The sequence below is a fragment of the Mugil cephalus genome, chromosome 12 (genome assembly GCF_022458985.1).
Source record: "Mugil cephalus isolate CIBA_MC_2020 chromosome 12, CIBA_Mcephalus_1.1, whole genome shotgun sequence".
Taxonomy (NCBI): Eukaryota; Metazoa; Chordata; class Actinopteri; order Mugiliformes; family Mugilidae; genus Mugil; species Mugil cephalus.
Window position 1 is genome coordinate 16,490,492 of NC_061781.1, and position 26,470 is coordinate 16,516,961.

General features: G+C 39.0%; 2 protein-coding genes and 1 long non-coding RNA gene across 4 annotated transcripts; 1 reads left to right on the forward strand and 2 right to left on the reverse strand.

Moving 5' to 3' along the window:
* Positions 1 to 2,628: 2,628 nt before the first annotated feature.
* Positions 2,629 to 4,983, forward strand: LOC125017941. Its single transcript, XR_007113901.1, has 4 exons — positions 2,629 to 2,683; positions 4,263 to 4,314; positions 4,399 to 4,474; positions 4,582 to 4,983. It is a non-coding gene; the product is annotated as an uncharacterized LOC125017941 (long non-coding RNA).
* A 5,750-nt stretch (positions 4,984 to 10,733) lies between these two features.
* LOC125017131 (golgin subfamily A member 6-like protein 22) lies at positions 10,734 to 12,473 on the reverse strand. Its single transcript, XM_047599975.1, has one exon. The coding sequence runs from the start codon at positions 12,231 to 12,233 to the stop codon at positions 10,734 to 10,736; it is 1,500 nt and encodes a 499-aa protein (XP_047455931.1). The 5' UTR covers positions 12,234 to 12,473.
* A 1,337-nt stretch (positions 12,474 to 13,810) lies between these two features.
* On the reverse strand, positions 13,811 to 23,202 carry LOC125017728 (MORC family CW-type zinc finger protein 3-like). Of its 2 annotated transcripts, XM_047601182.1 has the most exons (19): positions 23,050 to 23,201; positions 22,608 to 22,682; positions 22,077 to 22,149; positions 20,125 to 20,257; positions 19,277 to 19,516; positions 18,839 to 18,985; positions 18,511 to 18,658; positions 18,055 to 18,183; positions 17,836 to 17,955; positions 17,644 to 17,741; positions 17,430 to 17,537; positions 17,229 to 17,357; positions 16,924 to 16,998; positions 15,864 to 15,900; positions 15,546 to 15,624; positions 15,396 to 15,471; positions 14,703 to 15,318; positions 14,414 to 14,560; positions 13,811 to 14,243 (listed from the first exon to the last, which is right to left on the reverse strand). In XM_047601182.1, exons 2-18 carry the CDS (start codon positions 22,644 to 22,646, stop codon positions 14,441 to 14,443), a joined length of 2,367 nt encoding a protein of 788 aa, XP_047457138.1. In that variant the 5' UTR covers positions 22,647 to 22,682; positions 23,050 to 23,201; the 3' UTR covers positions 13,811 to 14,243; positions 14,414 to 14,440. The 2 variants fall into 2 exon arrangements, with proteins under 2 accessions (XP_047457138.1, XP_047457139.1); XM_047601183.1 differs by having other exon boundaries at positions 13,811 to 14,560; positions 23,050 to 23,202.
* Between the last annotated feature and the right edge of the window lie 3,268 nt (positions 23,203 to 26,470).

Sequence of the window (26,470 nt, forward strand, 5' to 3'; positions counted from 1 at the left end):
CTATGGGTTGAGGGGAGGGGCCTCTGTGGATCATCCCACAGATACTTGATCAGTTTGTGATCTAGTGAATTTGGAGGCCAGGTCAGCAGCATTCTCATCCTTTGTGATGATCATTTCCCACAGTGTCAGTGTAAATTGTCAAGCGTATAAAACATGTATCCTGGGTAAAACCGCTAATTAGAGACAGCAAGGGAGAAACACAAGCCTGTTTATCTCAATAGACCTCTACATAAAACTCTTGAACTGTTTAAGTAAATAAATAATAAATGTTTTAATTGCTCAAATGCTAATCTTATTCTGAACAAATTGTATGAAAATGTAATGCCGTTGTAATCAGTATAGATTTTTCTGACACTTCATGGGAGCAAAAATGCTTTCACATTTTATGTTTCACACAATCGCCTCCAGACAGAGGGAGAAATTTTACTCTATGAACTTAAACTAAGATTTTTCTTAGTTTACATGACTCATTCACTCTTGGTACTGAGCAGCTAGGCAGCTATGTCCATTTATATGTTTAAATTATGTTTATAGTTGTATAGAAAAATATCTACACCTGTTGTGTGGAATAATACGGGTTTAGAATGAGCGTGGGAAATTAAAGAGTAGCGTGCAATTGCAGGAAAAAGTTTTCATCCAGGAAGTCCGGGTTCTCCATGCAAATGTCAAGGTGCCTAATCTGCGCTACTTGCATGCAAACCAAGTCAAATGAAAATCAGGACAGTAGGAAGAGAGTGGAAATAAGGACACAACAACGCACACATCATCAGCACCTCCTCCTCCACGCTTCACAGAGTAGAACGAATACACAACACACACAACAAAAGTCCAGATTGTCACTGATCTAATGTTCATTTATTGCGTGTCTCGGCCCAAACTTTTTCTTCTAGCTATCGCTCTTCATCAGTAGTGACTTCTTTGCAGCATTTCCACAGTGAAGGATTGACTCACACATTCACGTCTAAAATGTTGATCATGAGCTGTGCCGCTTTAAGCATCATTGTGGCCTCTAATCTGAAGTGATGTTGATTTGCATAGCGGCATAGCGGCATAGCGGCATAGCGACAGCCCAGACCCTAATAGGAGCTTTGGACTTCTGGAAAAAGTGCAGACCCCAACTGATGTGCACCTCCCCAGAAATGTAACTATGTAACGCAGAGGCCAAGAGCCTTGATTATCATGTAATAAAAATGAACTCTCAAAAAAGACACAGCACCGACTATCATTTAGGTGGCGTTTCTACAGAGTGAGCCAGACTGACGAGCACACAAGTGTTGCACCGGCGACATACATAGGTTACGCTGTCTATGTGCCGCAGAGGTATGAACCACGCTTAATGAACATCAAAGGTAACTCTTGGTCTTTCCTGTTCTTATTGGGGGACAGTTATATGTTTTTTTCATCTGCATTTGTGGGTACATTAAAAGTTCTTGAAATTTTCAGACTGACTGACTTTCACATCTTAATGTAATGATGGAGTGACTTTTATCTTGAGTGGTTCTTGCCTTAATACAGATTAGAACAGCAGTCCAATAACGCTTCTCACTGGAGAGAACTATGCGCCTAACCCTAACTCTAAACATTACAACCTATGTCGAACCGTAAAGAAGATAGATACTTCCACTAATTCACTCTTGGCATGGCACAGCTATTAACTGACAACCATAGGTAACTACTACATGAAGCCAAGAGTATGTAAAGCTGTTATCAAAGTAGATGGTGGCCGCTTTGAGGAATTACAAATCTAAAATATGTTATGGTTTATTTAACACTTCAGTACAAATCTACCATGTAGAAAATGACAAAACACTGAATGAGATGGCATGCACAGTTTTTTGGACTGGTTTGGCCTCCGTGTCTCAAATTGAATTCAAACCAAAAATAAATAAGATAAATCAAACAATTTTGACTTAATTAGATATCGACTCTTCTAATGTCCAAACCTTGTGTTTCATGACACTGACTCCCACAGACATAAACAAATAATCACTGGCTCCAACCTGTGACCTCACCTCTGTGCAGATAAACAGTTTATTTGAATATTTAGAGGAAGGTTTTATATAAACATAGCACACTGATAAACCCATCCAGTATCCACAGACTCTCTCAGATTCCACTCTGCTCAGCACCCGAAGATTACGTGAAGATGCCGATGACCACAGACTGCGCTGTCCCTCTTAGTATGGTGAGTTTACTCACTCATTTTTAGGAATTTAACCTTTAAATTGGTAGCAATAAATGTAAAGAATAATAAAAATATATGTATATAGAGAGAAAAAATATCCACGTAATGTGTAATGAGGTTAAATCCATATTGTATGAATTTGTAGTTGTATATTGAGTGGTTATTCAGAGATCCAGGGTTCTGTGCTCACATTTATTTGTCATATACATTTATTTGACATAACTGTTTAGTTAATATTTGGTATGTTAACGTTGATGATGATGTTTCTCTTGGTAATCTGTAAATTTGAACGTACATCTACTCTAAATATAAGTTATAAGTACTTTTTGAATTCAAGAAACTTCTGTAAGTGTTAAATTGCTAAAACCTCTTCGAGGCTCCTTATATCTCATCTCATCTTCCATTACGTTTAATCCTTCACTAGGGTCGCGGGGGTTGCTGGATCCTGTCCCAGATGAGGCGGGGTACACCCTGGACAGGTTTCTAATTCTTTTTCAAGTATGTGAAACTTTCACTTAGTTTTTATGTTATTATAGGTGTGTTAGAGTGTTCTTCTCAAAGATTTAGTACTTTTTTTATCATACAATAATTTTATATAGATATTATTTTTCATACTTCTCACACCTCTTAATAAAATAACATCATGTTTTCCCAAGGATTTGATTATTTTTGTCTTTTTCATTGGACAAAATCTCAAATCTGTCAATAACACATTGCTGTTTTACTGCTGTTTTTTTTCACCTTTTTTTTTATTGATTAAATCTTTGTAAATTTCCCTTTTGGTGGTAATTTGAAATTAAAAGTCAAACAAAGAAATCAGTAACACGAAATTGCAGGAAATGCAAAGTTTGCATGCAAATCCGGAGTGGGTACCCAGGATCTACGTGCAAACTTTGCATTAAACTTAATGCAACACGTAAGCTGAGGGAAATTAGGCAGCTGGAACAAGTGGGGATCAAAGACGGAGGCAGGTGTTGCTCTGCTTCTTTCCCTCTGTGCTCACGTAACCCGTGTTTTAATACGGCCAAATTTTGCCCAAAACTGAAGTTGGCAATATGAATCCAGTTCTCCCCCTGCTGTAAATAGCCCCTTTTTCTCAATCATTGCTGGAGTAATGCCGTCCAAGTGTGGACATTCAGATAGCGTGAAAATGTCCTGAAATCAGAGGCGTGTGTCAGGCCGGGACTCGAAGCAGAACTCAGGATTCAGTATGCAGAGATGAAAAAGGGGTTTTAATTGGAATGTTCAGAGATCCCTCACAGAGGGACAAACAAATGGCCACAAAAATTCCTGGATGTAATTCTAATCAGTGAAAACAAAAACTCTCCAAAAGGAGGAAATACAAATCGTAGAAACAAATCACTAATTAAAAACAAAACACTCCGAATGGAGGAAACCTCAGAACTGAGGAAATAACTAAGAAAGGACTAGACAAACAAAAACTATTTCTCCGAGAGGATTCACAGGCTTACTTGGAAATTCTTTGGTTGAAAACATGAAGCAAGGCACGAGAACAAGTTGACGACGACAACACTCTGGCACAAGACAAGGGGAACGCAGACTACTTAAACACATGGAGGGAAATAGGGGACAGGTGGACACAATCAGGAATCAGGGAAGACAATCAGACTTGTGACACATGATGAAGGGCAAGTGACCTGAAACGAGAGGAGCGTTACTTTTCAAAATAAAACAGGAAATGACAGGACAGAACAACCCCAAGACAAGACGCCCTCACCACGGTGTGACAGCGTGATGTGCAATACCATGTGTCTCCATCAATCTAATATTTAAAATAATCTTACCAGAACTTCGGTGTTCATATTTTTTGCCACCTGATGAGATTGCACCTCTGCTCAATGTCTGTGAGTTTGATTCCTTCATTGATTTATTTGTCACAAAGAGAACAAAAAGCATACATCATCCACGGTAAATCAACACCTGCCTGTTCATGTGTCCACATTTATTTTAATTTAACCTTAAAAACCTCTTTAAATATTCCAATATAGAAACCGGATGTCATTTAGGAATATTAATAATTATAAATAACGTATTATATTTTCTTGTCATACTGTAGATTGTCCATTCCCAGTCATCTTTATTGACTTCCTTCACCATTTCACAAGCTGGTGAGAAAGAATTACTCTCTCTCTGTACGAGTAAAAGAAAGGAAGCTTGAGAGAATGACATGTTTGTGTACTGTTTCTTTATAGCTCACACCCCCTCCAGCAGCAGTGGTGGCCTTTCAGTTATTTTTGAGCGAGGGCCACTGTCAGAGAGCCCCCCATGGTATGTTATTGTGGTGTTTATGAACTCATCTATATTAATTCTGCATCTGTGAAGACTATTAAAATGATATGTTATATATAATTAACTCTGTTTTGTGTTCACTGCAGGCGAAGAAGATCACAGCCTGGTGTTCTACAAACTGCGAAGAGACCTAGATAGAGAGCTCCCCACATACGTCCTCATCTGTAGACATGAGACCACGGAGCCCTGATTTGACTTATTTTCTTTTACATTACTTCACCGCTAGTATGTATGAAGTAGATTGGTTCATTTTGTTATTTGTCAGTTCATCTGTATTCTTAGCTTTTAATACTAGTGTGTTGTTGTTTTTGTTTCCAATCTGTATTCTCTGTGTGCCTGGGGTTTTATTCCCTTTTGGATTTATTAATAATTTGGATTATCTGCTCAGCATAGTGGCACCTTTTATTCCTTTTTTCAGTACACTTTTTTTTCTCTACTAGATCTACTCTTCATTACATAATACATTAACAATAAATCTATTTTCATTTTATTGTGTGAATTTGTTTTGTTTAACATCTAAAATTGTGTCAGTGTGCAAAAATATGTGGACGTGTTTATCCTTGATTTATGAGAATACCAAATGTTGGCCTTTTATCATGTAACCATTACTTACTGTTACTAGAAACTTTCCTAGGATACATGTATTTGCTTTACGAGCAGCGGTGGAAAATAACGAGGTACATTTACTCACATGCTGTAATTTTGAGAAAACTGAATAATTAATTGTGTTCAAGTTTCTTTGGACTTTCAAAAGCAAATATTTGGTGAGTTTATTTTCTTATTTAGACGTAAATTCACTATTTCTACCATTATGAGATCCATTACGGGAACAGTGGTTAGCACTGATGCCTCTCAACAGGAAGGTCTGGGTTCAAATCCAATTGTGGCCTTTCTGTGTGGGGTTTGTGTCTGCATGAGTTTTCTCCTGGTACTCTGGCTTCCTCCCACTGTCCAAAGACATGCTTCTTAGGTTAATTGGTGATTCTAAATTGGCCGTAGGTGCGAGTACGAAGGTTTGTTTGTCTCTGCAATGGACTGGAGTCCTGTCCAGGGTGTACCCCACCTCTCACGTGATGCCAGTCCTGCCCTGCCCTGCCATACATGGCTTCCGATTAGCCTCGCCCTTCCCTTCCGTGTGCGCAGGTACCATCAATGATATCGAAACAAGTTTTGGATAAGCATCAACGATGAAGCGGGCCGGGTATTTAAGCTGTTCTGTGCTCCGCTGTATAGGCTCAAAAGCAAAAACTTTTCCCCGGACTGTTTTATCAAGTGGGGCCAATAGGACGTCATTTTCCATAAGATGTCATGAGATCAACAGTCCACGGTATGGTTTACTAACGCTATCTTTAATTTGTAGGAATTTGATGTCATCGACACTTTCAACTGAGGCCAGAATAAAACAAGACTAGGGCTAACGTAGTCGTTACTATACGGTGGTGAGCGGCGCTAACCACAGGGCTAAGTTATCATACGAAGCCTGTGTTAACGCTTGGGACAAACCATGTTGTTCTTCCGGGAAAATGTGATGGAGTCTGTTTTGACTGCTGATGAAGCACAATGATTTTAAAAATTTCAGTTTAAAAGTTCCGTCAGGATATTGTTTTGAAATCTTTTTGATCTTTTTTAATGGTAACAAAGTCAAACCTGTTGTCCTCCTGGATCAAACTGACCCCTGGCTGTTTTAGCTGGTTATAAAGCATAATGTGTAAAATTATCAAACCATTCTGTGCTACATATATACATATATATATCAAACTTCATTGCAGGTCATTACCTCAAACTTTTAAAAGCCAGGATGCCTCCAGGTCAGAATTGACTTATACGATAGCTGCAATAGTTTTCATTAATAAGAGAGGAAACAAATAATTACACAAAATTAAATTAAAGAGTCATAATTCATTTGACTTGTAAAGAGCATGGTAGGGGACGATCCAACCAATGTGACAGTTTACATTTTGAAATCAGGTCAAATTATATTTTAGTACGTTTTCTGTTTGCTGTATGTGCTAGAGTGGAACAGTGGGTTAACCAGTTTAGTATGCTGTCTAGTCCAGTATTTTTACTTAAGAAATAACTTCACGTTAAGAAATCAGTGTATTTCTGACCTGGACACCTTTTTTTCTGGACGTTAGGTGTGACACTCAGGAGCGTGGCCGTCCATTTGTGTGTACTAGAGAGCAACTGCTGCTGCTACCATCTGTCCTCATGGGGAATGTTTGGTCTTTGAAAAATAAAATGGATGAACTGCGTGTGCTTGTTGGGACCCAGAGGGAGTACGCCATGAGCAGTATTTTGTGTTTTACGGAGACCTGGCTGAACAACAAAATCCCGGACCACAGAGCGTCTATACCTGGCTTCAAGACTATACGGGCGGATAGAGACACGGCCCTGAGTAAGAAGAAGTGTGGTGGTGGGATTGCTGTTTTGTCAATGAGAGATGGTGCAGTCCCGCTAAAATAACTGTAGAGAAGCGTGTCTGTACACCAGACATTGAACTCTTAGTTGTGAGAATGTGTCCATATCATTTACAGAGGGAATTCAAATCTGTCATCTTTGTTGCCGTTTACATCCGGCCCCGAGTGCGCAAAAAGTCAGTTTGTGGCATTATTAAAGACACTGTTAAAAATCAAGAGTCCATTTTTCCGGAGGCCCTCATTGTCATTTCAGGTGATTTTAATCATGTCACTTTGAACGATGTTTTGCCAAATTTCCACCAGTTTGTTCACTGTACAACCCGACGACAGACAACTCTGGATCTACTGTATGCTAATTCAAAGGATGCTTACTGTTCCACTGCTCTGCCCCCACTGGGGCGGTCTGATCACAACCTGGTGCTGTTAACACCTGAGTGTGTTCCTACACCAAAGAGTCAGCCTGTCTCTATGAGGAAAGTTAGGAAGTTGAGTCAGGAGGCTAGTGACGGTCTGCAGGACTGCTTCGAGACCACCAACTGGGAAGGGCTTTGCCAGCCCAATGGGAATGGCATAGATAGCACAACGCACTGTATCATCAGCCAGCTGAAGGAACTGCTGGACAAGAAGAAGCAAGCCTTCAGATCTGGAAATGAGGACAAGTTGAAAGAGATAAAAGTGCAGCTCGAGGTCAAGCTGATGGAGTGTAAAAGGTGGTTTAGGCTTCTGCGTAAAAAAAAACACCCAAAGGCCCTCATTTGGAAGCCAAGCTCCAGTAGAACAACACCCAGGATGTCTTGAGAGGCAAGAAGCTGATCACCAGCACTTTTCAAAAAGTATTTATTTTTACAAGAAGGGACAGAAAAACAGGTGAGCTTCTGCAGTGGAAAAGTCATCCCCTGGGCCTCTTCAACAGGCCTTTTAGTCAGTCTTCTCAGGTGTAGCTGATTAAGGTGATTAGGCACAGGCCAAACACACCTGTATAGCCAGTGAAAATGAAGAGGACGTAACACAGCATTAACATTAAAGCCAAGCAGCAGGACAGTGACCCAGACACAGCCAATGAACTGAATATCTTTTTCAATAGATTCAGCACTGGACCCCCTAATCCCCAAGAAGTCCATCCCATCTGGCCTTTTCAGATCGGTAGCGCTGACGTCACACGTCATGAAGATCAAGGAGAAACTGACTCATCACAGACTGTGGGTACTCAGAGGATGTGTGCAAAATTTCCTCAAAGTATGTTTTTCAACTTATCTACAATCAACAGTCCGACCATAGCAAAAGAAGGAAGGAATTGACCCAAAAGTTTTTTTTAAAAAAAAAAAAAAAACAACAAAAAAGATGACAAAGCAGTAACATCCATTGCAGAAAAATGAAGCCTTGATGAAATTCATCCACTAACTCCATCCAAAGGAGATCATCTTCAGAAAATCATCTCCAACTGCTGCTGATGTGTTGCAGCCATTCAAGCTCTTCACACCAGATTTGATAACCAAGAGCAAAAGATGGAGGAGTTTCATACGAAGACGACTGATAACACCAGGATGATTGCTAATCGCACAAAGGCGACTGAGTTCAACGCTGAAGAAGTGAATTGATGTTACTGTTTTGTCAAGTATCCATTTATGGAAAGAACTTAACAAGCTCACAGAGAGGTTGATGGAGGAGAAGATGGAGGAAAACATCAGGCAGGATGTGATACAGCTCAAAACCATTCATTTTGTCTTCTTTAAACTTTCAGTAATGTTGTTTGATTCGTTTGGTAAGACGAGAGGATAGGTAAGATTTTTAAATCCCTGACATATTTTGACTGTCATCTGCAGTCTTCTTCAGAGGCATCATCTGGTAGAAGTGACGTACCTCAGGTTGTCATTAGCTTAGGTGAGGACTAGCAGAGAGACCAAGGCTAGCAGTTAGCAGCCTCTGGCAGCGCCCATACGTCACCTGTCACTCAAAGCGCCAACGCCCTTAATTATGCAGAAATTTAAACGTAAATAAAAAATAAACGAATGAGTTTGAAAAAAATTCAGCCACCACACAGTTGCCATGAATAGTGAAATAACCCATTGACACCAAAACCGTTTTTTTGAACCGGGCTGTAAACATGTTTAATAATGCTGTAAAGTTGGGCTTTTTAACATGGGGGTCTATGGGGATTTGCTCCTTTTTGCAGCCAGACCTGGAGGTCCTTGGTTGATTGTTGTTTTGATTTTGTTCTAGTTAGATAGATTAGTTTGATAATATTTCATTATTATTATTGCATGTTTAATTGCTTTATATGTATTTTAATAGACCCCAGGAAGAGTAGTTTTATAACCTTAATAAAAATAAACAAAACAAAACAAATGGTGTCCATTACTCAACCTTTGGCTAATAAATTGCCTCTCGGCTCTGCCTTGTTCTCTGTTTGGAGTCCCCACCTAACCCGTCACAGAATAAGAACTGAAAGACCCTCATAATCTCATTTTCTATCAGGTTTGGTTTTGTCTGGGCTGTGAAGATACAATTTTGTTATTGACATCTGAAGGGAACACACACGTTGGCAAGAAGTCTGCAGGACATGAAAATGATTAAACTATCATCAGTGTGTTGTGATAACAGACAATCGAGCAAGGAAATACTTTACTGTGCACATACAGCATATAATGCTGTGCCAATGCTGTGCAGCTGCCATTTAATTTAATGGAGCTTTGTACACTGAGCAAAGAATATCACTTAAATACATTGTTGTTTATATAATATAGTTTTGTATTGAGTGAAAAGCAAGAAGGCCAATCCATGTGAAGATGTGGCATGTTATGGTTCAGTTGGTAGGAAATACTTCTTCTGAATTGTATTTGGTTGTTAAAAGGGCAAAATAACATTATTATTTATTATTTTATGAGATTTACACAATACAATACTGCACTTCACTTCCGGTTGTATACTTTTCCATGCCTTGTGACCCACTGATTCCAAACATCATTTCTCGCTTTCACATTTCTTTGTAGAAAACGACAAAATTGCATATCATGTAAGTACTGTGAAATAAAGTAAAATTAAATCAAATTAACAACATAGGATTTATTTATTTGTTTTTATTAGTTTTTCATTTAGAGTGTGCAACTAACCTAAGGTTTGTGTTGGTGTGGGAGGAAACCGGAGGAACCCGGGGAAAACCCACAAGAACACGGGGATAGTGCACAAAGGGGGTGGGGGGAGTGTGGGGTGGGGTGGGGGTGTGGTGGGGGGTTGATTTCAAGAGGGGAGTAGTGTAATGGAAGAAGGGTGGTGGAGGTCTGGTAGCAGAGGTAATGTGGAGAGGATGGAGAGATGGAGGAAGAGTGACAGAAGGTTTTTAGATGAAAGATGGAGAAGGGGTGGAGGTGGAGGTGGAGGTGGAGGTGGAGGGAGCTGCTGAACAACTCGGAGCCTCCTCTTCCACTCTCACAAAACTGACCTTGTTTTTGTCTTCGGAGCAATCCAGAAGCCTTCTTCTTTCTATGACTTCCGTCCTCCGTCCTCCTTTGTTCTTCCTTGTTTGACGTTTGTGGGCTCAATGTCGTTTGGTCTCCTCGGTCTCTTCCTTGCCTCAGAGTCTTTATTCTTTTCTCCTATTTCTTTCTTTTCCTCTTCATTTCCTCTGATCCTCTCCTTCGTTCTTTGTATTTTTCTTCTTGTCTCTCTCTCTTCCTTCTCCTCAGTCTTTATTCTTCGTTATTTTTTTCCATCATTCTCTTTCTTAATTTCGTCCTTCTAGTTCGTTTTTTCCTCCCATCTTTTCATCTATTCTCCTTTAGTCTTTATTTTCTCTCCATTATTTCACATTCTCTTCCTCGTCTTTATTTCTCCTCATTTCTCCTCTCCTCCATTTCTTTTCTCTCTTTCTCTAGACCTTCATTCTTCTCCTTCACTTCTTCATTTTTTTCTAGAATTTCTTTCATATTCTCCTCCAGACCTTTGTTTTTCTCCATCAGGTCTTTTTTCTCCTCTTCCAAATCATTGTTTTCCTCTTTCAGTCTTTTACTTGTCTCCTGAGTCTTGTTCCTACTCTCCTCCACTTCTTTCATTTTCTCTTCCATTACTTTCTTCTGCTCCTCCAGTTCTTTATTTTTCTCCTCCAGTTCTTTATTTTTCTCCTCCAGTTCTTTCATCCTTTCAGTTAAGTCGTTAACTTTACCGTTTAGTTCTTCACTTCTCTCCACCGTGGCTTTATTTCTCGTCTCCAGATCGTTCTTCTCTTGCTCCAACTCTTGGTTCTTCTCTGTCAGTTTTTTACTTCTCTTTTCCATTTCTTTCATGGTCTCTTCCAGATGTTGAACGTTTTCCTTCAGTTCCATGTTTTCTCGCTCCACATCTTCACTCTGGTTTTTCAGAGCTTTCATTTTCTTCCCCATTTCTTTCTTAGTCTCCTCCAGATGTTTGTTTTTCTTCTCCAATTCTTTCATCTTTTGCTCCATCTCAGCGCTCTTCTCTCTCAGTTCTTGTTTACTTTTTAACATTTCTTTCTTAGTCACCTCCAGCTGTTTGTTTTTCTTCTCCAATTCTTTCGTCTTTTGCTCCATCTCAGTGCTCTTCTCTCTCAGTTCTTGTTGACTTTTTAACATTTCTTTCTTAGTCTCCTCCAGCTGTTTGTTTTTCTTCTCCAATTCTTTCATCTTTTGCTCTATCTCAGTGCTCTTCTCTCTCAGTTCTTGTTGACTTTTTAACATTTCTTTCTTAGTCTCCTCCAGCTGTTTGTTTTTCTCCTCAATTTCTTTATTCTTGTCTTCAAGTTCTTGAGCACTCTGGTCTGCTTCCTTGTAAATGATTTCTCTCCTTTCCTTCCTCCATTGTTTCTTCTGCTCCTCCAGAGCCTTCCTCTCTTCTTCTATCTTTTCTTTCTCAGCCAGCAGATCTCTGGTCTCACTCAAGCTTGCAGACAAACTCTCCTTCTCCTTCTGGAAGTGAAGGATTTGTGAGTCTCTCTGGCCGAGTTCCTTCTTCAGGTCATTCACCTCCAGCTGGAGCTTGCTCAACATGGTGCTGTGACTCTGTGAAGGTGTCTTGTCCTTCGGCTTGTTGGCTGTGGTGTTTCTCTGCTTCTCCAGCAGACCCTTCAGCCTTTCATTCTCGCGCCTCATGGAGCTGTAGTCGTTGTGGAGTTTGTTCTTTTCACTGACAAGCCCGTTGTTCTGCTTGCGCAGTGATTTCAGTTGACGCCGCAGATCGCGGACTTCCTCAAGGCACAAGTCGAGGTCAGTTTCGTCCCCGGTGAATGCAAAGAATCGTGGGGGGGGATTATTTTGAGGAGGAGTCATTGCAGACTCCTGCCTATGGATTGGGTAGTATCTTTGGGCCATTGATGCGGGTCACAAAGACAATGTAGAATCAGTTGTAGATGTCTGATATAGACTGTGTCAAGGTCTATAACAAAGTTTGTAGATGTCTGATATAGACTGTGCAAGGTCTATAACAAAGTTTGTAGATGTCTGATATAGACTGTGTCAAGGTCTCTCACAGGTTGTCTCTCGCAGGTAATCTCTCTATGTCTCACTTATCGTCACTCGATAATGAAATGAATGAAAGTTAACGTGCAGATAGTCCTATATGTAGAAAACTGCAGTATGAGATCATGTGATGTCATCAATTTGCCTTTGATGTTGCCCTAAAATGATCATGTGACCACACTATTTTGTCTTTGATGTTTTTATCATCATTTGTTTATTAGTTCTTCAAGATGTTGCCTAGCAACAGGGGTTCCGTAGGCAGTGCTTTCAATGTCCTTTAGCTAAGAAAAACTTCAATTGTGGAAAGCAAGTTAATGTTGCATTTTATGTAAAATACAAAAAAAAATCCACAGACATTACCGGAAGAATGAACGCCTGAACAAACAGAGTTATAAGAACTAAGTAAAAGACCAGATATCATACCATGTCAGTCATGTTTAAAAGCACTGCCCACGGAACCCCTGTTGCATTACACTACTCCCCTCTGGAAACCCCATATCTGCCAGCAATTGTACTGTTATTATTTTAGTGAATAAGTTAAAAAATATTAATTAAATTACTCTTTTATGAATTTTTGAAGTGTTACAAATCTTTTAGTTTTAATCAAAATAACTCACTAAATGAAACTTTAGTGTCATTACATTGATTAGTAACTGTGTTTATTTTGATAGATAATTTGATTATAGTAGTCTTAGTTGTCGAGTGAAAGTAGGACACTGGACAAATCAGACACACTTCTATAATGGATTCAAGGATTTTTCATTTTTTTTTTTAAAAAAAATCACAATTGAAAACATGAAGATATTAAATATTTCATGGTTTTGTGTAATACATTCCTCAATTAATTGAGTGACCCCTGAATCCAGAGTGAATGTCTGTGACTGTAATAATGATCTTTCATATCAACATTAGAAAACACAAAGACTACAGTGCCCTAGCTATGGCCCTGCTGGAAGTTCACATCTTCCAGTTTCACTTGGATACATTAATACTGTCTGCATTTCATTTAGGTCTGTGTGCTCTACCTGTTTTTGACAACTTAACAGGTTCAAATCAAACATGATTTTTGACACGAGTAGATACAAGTAAAAAAAAAACCTGTTGGTCTTTATTCTGCAAATATTGCAACAGAATCTATGTTGTCAAATCAGCTTCAAGGCTCATTACTGCCACCAATTGTAAACTTGTATTGAACGTGGGATTAAAACTTTATAAGGCACACAATGAAATACTTGTAAATTCAAACTTTCGCCCCTAGAGTGTTATTGTAGGACAGGCAAGGTGTGAGAAGAATTCATAAAGCTTTCTTGTTCTCTTAAGTATATGAGTTGACTTTTCTCTGACTCTTAATAAAATAACTACTGAAATTAGTTTAGTTACATTAAAAAATATATATAAATGAATACTTAGAAGTACAATGGAATGGAATAATAAAATGTTTTTATTATGTTAAATCTGAAATAGTGAATTCATAGTCCAAAAAAGCCCAAAAATAACATGACATATTAAAACATCATAAAATATTTTAATATAAAAGATAACTACAAAGTAAAATGTAATTATTAGATCTCAAAACTGTCCTTAAGTACAGCATTAAAGCAGTAAATTATCCACCACTGTTGTAAAGCTGATACATGTATTACATTCATGAATCAAGAATAACCAGGTCTACATATATATATTACCACACTGACAAATGTTTTCTTAATTTTAGCTGAAAATTCACATAATAGAATTTCTTGATCTGACCTGAGCTGTGACAGAGTCAGAAACAACCTGTTCTAGGATCTCATCATGATTCATTCACTGCCACTTCAGTGTAGGCACGAAGGGGACGAGAAGGTGCCCTACGCTCTGCTGAAACTAAGAGGAAAAAGAAAAGGAGAAAAATAGGCAAGGAAATGAATGTTTACATCACTGTTCTGATAATTTTGGGGTTTTATAAACTGCTGTAATGAGATGTGAGTGGAGTGTCTGTAACCTCCTCCTTTCTGTATGATTCAGAGTTTAAATTAGGGCCAGAGACCACAAACCTTCCTGCCTCCCCTGGACATGTCTGATCATCCCCTCATGGACTCGTTTCCTTCTGCTGAATTTTCCTTCTGTTGATCCTTCAAAGTCAACTTCAGCAATTCACACTTGGCTTCCAGTTTTGCATTTCGATCCTCCAGACTGTTCAGCTGATGGCACAGAACATAGTAGTGTAAGATACACAGAAGAGTTCTTGTTTGATTTTGTTCTATCCACGTTTTTGGAGGTTAAGGTCGACTTACTGGTAAGTATTAAATTAAACTGGACTCAAATCAAAACTGTGTCACTGACCTGTGAGCGTAGTTCATCCCTCTCCTGGTTTCTTTCATCCAGTTCATGTAGTAGACGGCCAAACATCATTGAAATCTCATCACTGTCTTCTTCCTCACTGTTGGGCTTCATCTCAGTAGCTTCAAATAAGGCCTCATTGTCCTTAATGAGTTCATTGACTTTCTTTTTGATCTTCTCAAACAGACTTTTGTAGTCGATCTTTTCCTCTGTTTCTTCTGTCTGGCTTCCTTGGTGAGAAACCTCCTTCTTCACCTTGACCTCAGACTGATTCTGCAGTCTGTGCTGAGCTTCCAGGGAAAAGCTAAGTTCACGGCCCCATCCTCTCCCCTGATTTTGGCTGCTCGCTGAGGTGGCATCAACAGCAGCATCGTTGTCACACTCCATACTGATAGGAATCTCACTCGACTCTTCTTCGTTCTTCACAAAATGAAGGACAAGTTTATTTGGCTTGGGAGTACTAGCAGTCTCCAAGATGACAATGTCATCATCATCGTTTTCCTTCTCGTCATGAGGCCTCACATCTACTGATGAGGGTGTAGCTGGGGCGCTGCTATGGTCATTTACTCTCGTTTTTTTCTGTGTTACTTGTGAAGTAACAGCCTGTGATCTTTTTCGCCTGCAGTGAACACGAAAAAATGTCTTTACAGACACAGAAGTGATACAGTTAAGTTAATGAACAACTCAAGAACGTACCTTTGGGGGGTCACTGACAGTGAGGCTCCATCAGGAATAACTGGAAGGCCACTGCTTCTTCTGGAGGGGCTGCAGGCTACAAAGAAAGAATACTCTTTAATTTAAGCTTCCTTTCTTTTACTCATCCAGAGAGAGAGCAATTTTTCTCACCAGCTTGTGAAACGGCGGAGGAACTTAGCGGAGTGGACTCAGCGATCTCACTACTGGAAGTGGAAGGGGAGTGAACAGTCTACAAGAAAAGAAATGAAAAGAGTTTATATTATTTGTAGTTACTAATGTTTCAAAATTAATATTATGTTACTATAAGTATTAAGATTTTGAAACTATAGACACAAATCATCTGATTAAAGTAAAATAAATTAACATCAAGTATCCCATTGTACAGTATATTAAAGTCCGCTGATGTGTTACAGGTACCTTAAGATGGACACACGAGATGCTGATTTATAGCAGACCATGTTCTCTTACCGTCGTTTTTTTCATTTCTCGTTTCTTTTTGTTCTCTCTGTAACAAATAAATCACAGAAGTAAGGAGTCACACCCGCAGACATTAAGCAGAGATGCAAACTAATCAGGGCTAAAAACGGTCACAAAAATCAGAACAACTAACTTCTGGAGTCAAGCGAGAAGAAAATATCAAAAGAAATCATATCAATTTCACTTTAAACTAAAAAACTTTCATGGAGCCTGTCAAAGAGAGAACTGTTTTAATTAACTGCTTAACTAAAGAAAAAAAATGTGTGATGTGACCTTCTCTTCTCTTTAGTTTTGGTTAAGCACATAACCCTTGCAAATATTAAATATTATTTAAAATTCAGGAATGTCGACTAGTCACTGATGACTATGACAATAGTCGCATGACGCATGACAATAACAGGATAAATGCCTCTAAGAAGACAAGACAGTTGAGGAGAGCAGTAGGTCGTTGCAGCAAACTAGCAGTGGTCCATCAGGTCAGCAGTGTGTAGAAATACTCCACAAAAGTACTACAGAAATGCACACTCATCTGAGGTGACGCTATGTATTTAGGTCAAGAATATAGATTTCACTGTTGCAAACCATTAATTTCTATTGTGTCTTTGGCTACTATTTGTTGGTGTAGACTCCACTTTAAGCACCTGATAGTCGACTTTAAAGAGTCAGAAGTCGTTCAATCCCAATTTAGAATTAGACAGGACAGTTTTAATGCTAATTGTCCAGAAGAGCAAGTTACGATGTGTCTATGAAACAGTACAAAAAAATGAATAAACCCAGAGCCCTGATGTTAGTAATGTTGTGCAAGTGGAATTTGGTAGATTGGCTGATTATGACCCAGTTAATATCATGTTGACATTTCAACACATCCAAAACTTCTATGTTAAATCACAACCACTAACTCTTATCAGGTTAAATAACAACCTATTCAGTAAGGTTGTTATTTCATTCTTAGTGACCTCTGTGCAGTCGTTTCCATTAGCAATATCATTATTATTGAGTCTAAATATTTAGTAAGTTGTGGTGGGTTTTGAAAAGAAAATTTGAGTCTCACTCTTGTTTATAGGTCTTCGTGTATGACGGTTGGTCATCAGCAAAGTCCTCGGCCTCCTCATCTACATTGCAGCTCCTGTGTGGGTAAATCAGATAGAAAGCATGCCGTGTTTGACCCAAGCACATAGTAAATATTAAGGTTGTAGAGGCTGTCCTGAATAGATGGTCCAATCAGTAGTCCATCATTACACGTTTGTGTAATTCCTCTAGTCCTACAAACTATGAGTTAGCAACCTTTTTAACAATATGAGTGGATTTTATGTTTTTTTTTTTAATCATCAGTTAAATTGATAATGCTTTAATTACCTGAACTGAGGGTCAGGGTTCAAATAGCAGAACCATTTTTCTGGCAGCTTGCTGTTGTCAATCCCATCAGGGAGTTTGCGCCACTTCATACACTCATCACAGCTTACCCAGTTTTGATCTGGTTGCTTCCTATGGAGGAGTCAACGACATGGTTAAACCAATACATGACACATGATGTCAGTCATTTCAGATTCTACTAACATGGTATCTTCGACTGGTACGGTGCAGTTTGGATTATCTTTTGTCTTCCTGTAGCGGATTTCCTTCCAGTACTCTTCCAGTTTTATCCCCAAATTGTTGATGGTTTTTCTGTATCAAACATATCAGACTTTGAGGAATCAGGAAATATGAACAAACTAATAAAAATATATTTTTATGCATCAGAAATCCAGTGTGCTCATGGTGCTGTTATTACCTGTAGTTCTCTGTGTCCATAAAGTCCTGTTTGTTGTGGGTAGGATCTAAAAAGTCACATTCTATGACCCCAATGACTCCAACTCCCATGTTGTTGCCCTGTAGAAGGTAAAGATCCAGCACATATTAACACTTAGAAACGTCTGAATACATGAGGAATAAACAAGCTCTCTAAAAAAAACTCCAAACTCACCTTAAGCTGACAGCCCACACGTTCATAGGCTTTGATGAGTCGATTCTTGTGATACATCATGATGCCATACTGGTCTTTACTCATGGTGTTGTACCCAAAAGTTATAGGAATGCGTCTGTTCTGAAATAATGTTTAAGGAAATCTGAAGAGCAGCAAAATGAACACATATGATCAATCAAAAATAAGAAGATTAGAAAGAAACATGTGAAGAAAGGATACCAGGAAAGTGGGCTTGTAGTGGTCCTTTCTGATGCAGGCCAGGCTCTTAGCGACGAGCTGAGATTTCACCTTTTGACCTCGTACCACAATCTGCATCCGAGGCTTCAGGTAGAGAATACTGCAATATGCCTGAAACCACGAGAAACACAGCTATCAATTTATTTATAAAATTGAAGTAGATGTGATAGAACATGAAAATACTTTGCTAAATAATCCCCAAAAGACTGCGATTGCAATTTCTCTGACCTTCTTAAAATGGGTCTGAAGTTTAGTTTTGACATGATACTGAATGTTCTGAAGTGTAAAATCTGATTTTAATTTCAAAAGTTTAAGTGCTGGCTACTGTTGGAGGTCTCCTACCTGCAATGTCACATAATATTTCACTGATAAATGTGCAAACAGCCTCCTAGAGTCAAACTTCACACACACATCAGTCCATACATTACTGCTCCTTACCCGCAGTGAGAACACACACTCAGGGATGTGTGATGTGACCTTGTCTGGAGTTTGAGTAGACTCCTTCAGATCCTCATAGACGTCAGATGGAATTCGGATATCGTAACAGTCCGTCTGAAAATCAAACTCTGTTCTTCTAGTGGACGTGCTACAAAAAAACAAACAGGTGAGTTGTCATGTTTTTTGTGAACTTATAACAGGTTTTCAAGCGAAGCACCTGGGACGCTTTGGGTATGAGCAAAACAGGGTTCCAAGACACTTAAGTAAATGAAGGCAGGAAAGCTTAGTGTATTCATCAGTGCACAGTGCGTGTGGACTACAGTCAGACCTTCGCAAATTCCAGATGATGATCCGAGAGCCAGTTTTGGTTTTGGACCAGGAGGAGGTGATGGCATTGATTTCAATGAGCAGTTCTTCCTGCTTGTTGAAAGGTGAATAGAGCAGGATGTCCTGTAGACTGGCTTCATGCTCTTCTCTATGTTAAATTCACAAACATAACATGATGATTTGCAACAATACTACACTGCAACCTTTTCACATTAAAAGACAACATTACATTTCCAGTAGGGGTATTATCAAGCTAGATAGCAGTGCCATAGCATTAGGGAAAGGGTATATACTTCCGTTTTGTTTCTGTTGTATTTAAGTTTTATTCCATAAAGTCTAATTTATGCTGTGTAGTCTTATATTTTACACTTTTATTTTAATGCTTATTTAAGTTCTGTGTTTTTGTACAAAGTCAAATTCCTTGTATGTGCAAACATACTTGGCCAATGAAGCTGATTCTGATTCTCTCTCTTCAAAGGAAACAATAGGCACAACTATTTGCTCGGCAGCAGTCTTTTCCAGGTAGGTCCGAGAGAGCATCCCAACACACGACGCGTTCTTTGACTTGGAAAAAACAATGACATCTTGGCCAAGACGCATGGATCCAGACTTGAAGCCGTTCCCATAGATTCCAATGGGCTGTTTACCACGCAAAGCAGTTTTGTCACTGTACCCAAAGCTGAAAGGGGCAAAATAATTTTAAAAAACGTGATGTATAAGAATGCTGATATTAATATTGTCATTTATTTACACATTTCTCAACATTGCAGAGTCAACTGTTGGAAACTTCTCTGTTCATATAGATGTGTAAACAATACTTTAACGATAACACAGCGTTCTGTATGACGGCTTACTCTTCCACTTGCTTTGCAACAGTCCCTCAATAACCTTCTGAGTCACTACGTAAACACTGCAAGTGTCTAACTTATGTCTACAAGGAATTTGCCATAAGATCATGATTTTTGCAATACAGCAATTATGAAATTCAATGCAATATTTAATCTAAGCAAGACACATTTCACACTATTTCATACTTATTACATTGTCTGACAACAGAAACACAAAACTATGTGAATGAGAACAGCTTTACTGGTAATTTGGCTGTATTAAAACATTATATACATGTATACGTGAGCACAGAGAGTAGGAAAGCAGAGCAACTCCTGTCTCACCCATCCACGGCCCCAGCTTCTCCTTCTACCCTCACACCTACATTCACTTTTTTAGTATATTTCTTTACCACTGAAATTGTAGTTTTTCAGGAATACCAATCAGTAGCATCTGTACCTGAGCATCTTGCGCATTGTTTCATAGTCCAATCCATTTCCATCATCCATAAAGATGAGACATTCTTCACCCTTGATCACAGTCTTATCAATCCAGAAATGTTTTGCGTTGACATCTGGATCATAGGCATTGTCTGTCAAAAGAAACAATTTGAGAAAGTTTTTTTTTAAACCATACACAAAGTATTCTTTCATTTTCTAACAAAATTGCAGTGATTTAGGGGCGTATGGAGAGCCCAATGTACTGGATGGTTTTTCAGTCAGATTCTGTGGGGAAGTTGTCTGGAGTCACTCCATTGGGAACTCATTCTACCCTAGGGAAGATCTCCCTGGTTTTATGCAGTGAGGGACAGAAGTTGTTGACAACAAAATGGCTCTGATTGGTTGTAGAACTATCCATCTGCATGCAAGATCCCAGTGACGTGTTGCGGGACTTATCTTCTTCTACACTCAACTAAAGTCACTCTAAGAATTGCATTGCAAAACAGATTCTAATCCTAAAACTGGAGGAAGTGGTAATGATTCAAATATTGCTGTAGGTTAGTGCTCTTTGGGAAATCTTGGTGTGGAAAAGAAGATATCTTCATGTTCATTTAAACTTTACAGAAATAAAAAAATATATGAAATGATCAGGGACGGCTGGTATAACTGGCTAACAGGGCTAAGCCCTCCCAAGCTAACACAAAAAAGATGATAAAATTATTTTTTAAATAACTTGCAATGCACTGTTTCAAGTTTTGGTGAAACCAAAGGTAGCAACAGCATCAAAAAGTCAAAAGAAAAACATAAAATATCTTTAAATGGGCTGATTTTTTTACAATCCCAGCGCCGCTCACTTCTGCTTCCATTCATTTAATTCTTGTGAATGACAGGTGTCATGTCACGCCCCCCGTCATTCGCCAATCATTTGGGCTAAATCCAGTGAGCCCTCAGGCTGCTGGTCGTTGGTCAAAGGTGCTGCTGGTGCCAGAGTGGGAGGAGAGAGAAGAAGTTCAGCTATGGTGGAGTTAGCATGTACCAGGTGGATTATTTGATATCTAACCTGGGCCAAACGATGTGCAAATAACTTAAAGTGACAAACAACAAAATCGTAAATTTTGTGTTTCTTGGTTTGACAGAAAGGACTGGCTAACAACAACTGTATCCAAGAAATCACTCTTCCGTTTTCTGTGCCTACTTTTCGGAGGAGATACGGCACGGACCCAACAAGGAATTGTGTATTTGAAACATTTGTTGTACAAAATTAGAAAATATGGATAGTACAGTGGTTTATGACACTGACTTCCACACGGGACGTCTCCATAGTGCAGTGGTGGTTGTTATAGGTTCAGTAAGTGAAAAGTCTCAGCTAAAGCCACATAACTTAAGCTACTGAATTTTTTATGAATATTCCCCCGAAGTTGCACTTTTCTATATCACATATTTTGCATGAAAACACTGAGTCTGTTAAAATGTCTGTTCATGAAATGCTGTGACTGTCATGTCAGCTTCATGATTAATGCTTGAAGAAGTGACTGACACTTGCAGCTACTTTTTTACATTTGTTTTTTTTTGTGTGTGTTTTGATATTGTGATATTGTATTCTACTGTCTCAGGTTTAAATTGCACAATCTTTTCATTCAATAAATTGGAGAAGTTGAAATATTTTTCGGATTTGGATCTCAGCTTGTCATTAAGGGGTGATTAAGGGGTCGTGAAGCCAGACCAGCTGAGAAGCACTGGTGTAGAGCACTAAAAAAGTATGCGTACCTGTAATTGATGTAACTGTGTGTATTGTAGGTGATATTCCTTTTGCTACCATGTTAACTATTTAATCTGTATTATGCATTTGTTAGCCCACCCACCAAATTTCACCACCAGCCGCCACTGGAAATAATAGTTATGAAGATCACCTGAGGAGAACTGAACAAAGACGCCCTGTCCCTGTTGAAGTGAAGATGACTCATGACTCACCTATGAGTTCAGCTATGGCACTGAAGGGCCAGGTGTGACTGGTGGAGTTGCTGTGAAGAAACTTTGGAGAAAGCTACAAGTGGAACAGATCAAAGGTGACACAACAGTTAGATCTGCATTCCCATTTTGATCATTTGTTTGTTGAACTTTCGCTTTCAATTTACCTCCAAATTGAAACTTACATCCATTTAATCATTCACACACCAAGTAAAATAAAAAACAAGCAAAAAACTGCAGTAATAACAGCAATGTGTTATTTACCATTTTGAGCCAATGAAAAAACAAAAATAATTAAATCCTTGGGAAAATATGATGTTATAGTGTAAGTAATAAATAACAAGAGAGTGAAAGAGTCGCATACTTAGAAAAGACTTCATTCAATATACGACTAGAAATTTGTACATTATGGATAAATTTAACCTCCTTGCAAATATGAAGCGGTTATTTGCTATTTGTTTTTTTATTCTCCACATTTATTGGCATCAAATTTAAAGGTTTAAATTCCTAAAAACAATAAGGGACTAAACTCACCATACTAAGAGGGACCACGTGGTCTGATGTCGTCGCCATCTTCACGTTAAGGTGATGAGCAGAGTCTAGGTCAGTCTGTAAAGTGTCAAACTCAAATGGTTACTGAATGGGTTGAAGTAATACAGTGTTTTTTCTTTATTTGTATTATATTCAGAGTTGTAGATTTGTACTGAGGTGTTACATAAACCAGACTATATATCTTAGATGATTTAGATGTTTTGCTTTTATGACAGCTTTACACACTCTCAGCTTCATTTGGTAGTTATCTATGGTTATCAGTAAACTCCATGTGCCATGTCAAAAGTGGATTAGTGGAATTTCCTGTCTTCTTTACGTGTTTGACGACATAGGTTGCAATGTGCAACAATTATCCAAGAACATGCATAGTGTCTATAATGTGATCGCTTTTCTTTTGATTTCTTTTAGGTTATTTGAGACATACCTGTTATGTTTTGACGGCGGGTTCTTCCGTCTTCTTCAGAGGTACCACTCCCTGTAACGTGACGAATGATACCAGCTCCTACAGGTTGACGCCGCCTCAGAAAACATCAATAAAAGACGTAATAAAAGAAACAATAAAGAAGCTGATTCAGCTGTCACATGACATGTCTGATATATACGTAACAGAGAGGGGCAGGATCACCCGTAGATTGGCTGATATGCAGCGGTATGTTATTTTTTGATTGGCTAATCAAGCTCCCGGTGAGTTCAGATTACAGAGAGTTAACAGAACTCAAATACATACAAATTAAAGCTGTGGGCGTTGTGACCAAACTGATGGAGCTGTGACCGCAAACTCTCGCGAGATCGTGCGTACACGCAACATGGCGGCCTGCTGCTAGACACCTGCGATACACCTGAGCATACACAAACTTTTCATTTATTTCATCTTCTTTTTTCTCATGTCTCACTCAACAAACCGGATTACACCGCAGACCCGGAAAACCTCGAGGCATACAGTGACGATAGTTACAACCGACTCTGCAACATGGGACGCTCTCAAAAAGCCAAAAAAATAAAAATAAATAAAATAAATCACAACGATGTCTTCCCAACTCTCCTCCGTCACCTTCCAACTCGCTACAGTCACCGCAGAAAATAAAATCATGAAAGAAACCATCCTGGACTTGCAGATGGGCAGCATGAGGGACAATTAGATTTTTTTTTTACCGACATTCAAGAACTACACACTTACAAACCCGAAAAAACAATGAAGGACTTCATGCTCAAACAACCACAACTTCCCACGAACACCGTCAACAACATCACCTTTCACCGCGTTCACCGTCTGGGACAAAACCACTCCAACACCACCACCCGATTTATCTTCCCTATTCTTCCTCCTCCGTCTCCAGTATCTCTCACTATCCTTCACTATAGTAATTATCATCACTATAATTATTAATTGTTTTACACTTGTCTGTTGGTTTTGTTTTATTTATTATCATTATTACTTTCTTTTTTTAATACTTATTAATGGAAGCGTTGTTTTACTTCATATGTTCATTATATATCCTTACTATAATATAAATAACAATGTGATAATTATTATTATTCCTGTATTATTGTATTAACTGGTAAATATACAAATTATGATACACACACACACACACACACACTGTTCATATCTTCTTTGTTGTTCATATTTGTATTGTATGTACTGTATTTAAAAAATAAACAAATAAATAAATAAATAAAAAATTAAAGCTCTAAATATTTTGCAGTGCAATTAGAGAAAAAAAATATAATTTCAGTTTAAATACATTTTATTTTAAAAGTACAGTCCACTTATAAAGAAAAATGAACTTTTATGTTGGAATAAACTGTACATTTAAAGTGCACTTGAAAATAAAAAAGGTAAACTTCCGAGTGTAAATCGACTGTAGGTTTTATTTAGAGTGAACGTAAAAGACCACATTTTACTTTTGCTTTTAAGTTTGTATAAAATATAATTGTGAAAGTACAGTACAAAGTACAAGTACAAATTTAAGTTAACTTACAAACAATCACTTTGAAAATTGCAGAGTTGGACTAGCAGCCGGAAATAGTAAAGTGGAAATACGCTCCTGCGGACCAGTCAGAGCTCTTGTGGTCTGTGTTGCCATGACATGTAGTTATATTTCTGGCGAGGTGCACATCAGCTACGGTGCCAGGCTCTGCAAATGGGCTGCATAAGCCGCCTAAACCACCTTTTACACTCCCTCAGTTTGACATCGAGTCGCCTCTGTATCCCGCTCAACTTGTTCCCATCTCCAGATCTGAAAGCCTGTTTCTTCTTGTTCAGCAGATCCTGTATCATGCACCCACTGTTAGAATAACAGCGGACAGCCGCTATAGGGATGGCTGTACCCTTGTAGAAGTTTATATTGTCCATGATACAGTCTGTTGTGCTGTCTAGTAATTCCCGTAGGGCTGTCAGAGCCCTTCCCAGTTGGTGGTCTCGAAGCAGTCCTGTAGTCCCGACTCAACCTCCTAATTGTCCTCATAGAGACAGGCTGGGTGTAGGAACATACTCAGGTGTTAACAGCACCAGGTTGTGGTCAGACTGTCCCAGCGAGGGCAGGGCAGTGGAACAGTATGCATCCTTTGAATTAGCATACAGTCGATCCAGGGTTCTTCTCCCTCTGGGTCCAAACAAGTGCGCGCAGTTCGTCCATCTTACTTTCAAAGATAATAATAATTTTTTATTTGTAAAGCACTTTTCACAGTTAAAAACAATCCTAAAGTGCTACAGACTAACAACAAAATTTAAAACAGGTTTAAAAAGCCAAAACACAGCGATACGTTTAGGAAAAGGCTTTTTCAAAAAGACAGATTTTCAGGCCTTTCTTAAAAGAGTCTGGTGTTTGAGGAGCCCTCAGTCTGGGAGGGAATTACAGATGTGAGGAGCAGCTGAGCAGAAAGCCCGATCACCCACCGTGCAAAGCTTAGTCCTGGGGGGCTGTAAGGTATTTTTGTTTGCTGAGCGGAGGTTGCGTGAGGGGCTTTGCGGTGTGAGGAGGTCTTTGAGGTAGGGCGGGGCGTTTCCATGAATGCACTGATGGGTTAGTAGTGCGATTTTGTATTTGATTCTGGACGAAATAGGAAGCCAGTGGAGTGAGTGCAAGATGGGTGTGATGTGATCATATTTACGCACCCTCATCAGGACCCTAGCAGCGCTGTTCTGGATGTATCGCAGTTCTTGTAGGCTCTTGCTAGGAATCCCCATGAGGAGTGCGTTAAAACAGTCGAGCCTTGAGGAGATAAAGGCGTGGACCAGTTGTTCTGCAACTGACAGACCGAGTGTGGGGCGGAGTTTGGCCAGACATCACGTTGCCCATGAGGACAGATGGTACTAGCAGTTTGAATTTCCTTTTCCAATCTTTCACTTTCACAGGAATCTCAGGCCTTGAAAAAAAAAGAAAAAAAAGCAGCTTAAATCATCAAAACTGACAAAAACTATGTCATAGAAAGGTAATGATTAGACGCCCTCAAAAATAACTGAAAGGCCAACACTGCTGAGGGGCTGTGAGCTACCAAGATAATAAACACTTTCATCTGAAGCTTCCTTTCTTCAATTTTAGAGAGAGAGAGAGCAATTTTCCTCACCAGCTTGTGAACTGGTACAGGTAGTCTACTGAGCAGAGAAGACTCATGGAGAATGGACAGTCTACAAGTATAGTTAGAAGACAACAGAGTATATTATTGATAATTATCAATATTCCTAAATGACATTGGGTTCCTTATTGGAAAAAAAAAAAAAAAAAAAAAAAAACATTTTTAAGCAAATAAGAAGATACAGTGTGTACCACAGTAGTGCTAAAGGCTCCCTAAGTCTGACTGGTTTAATAAAGTACAGTATCTGAACAAAGGCATTGTGTGTG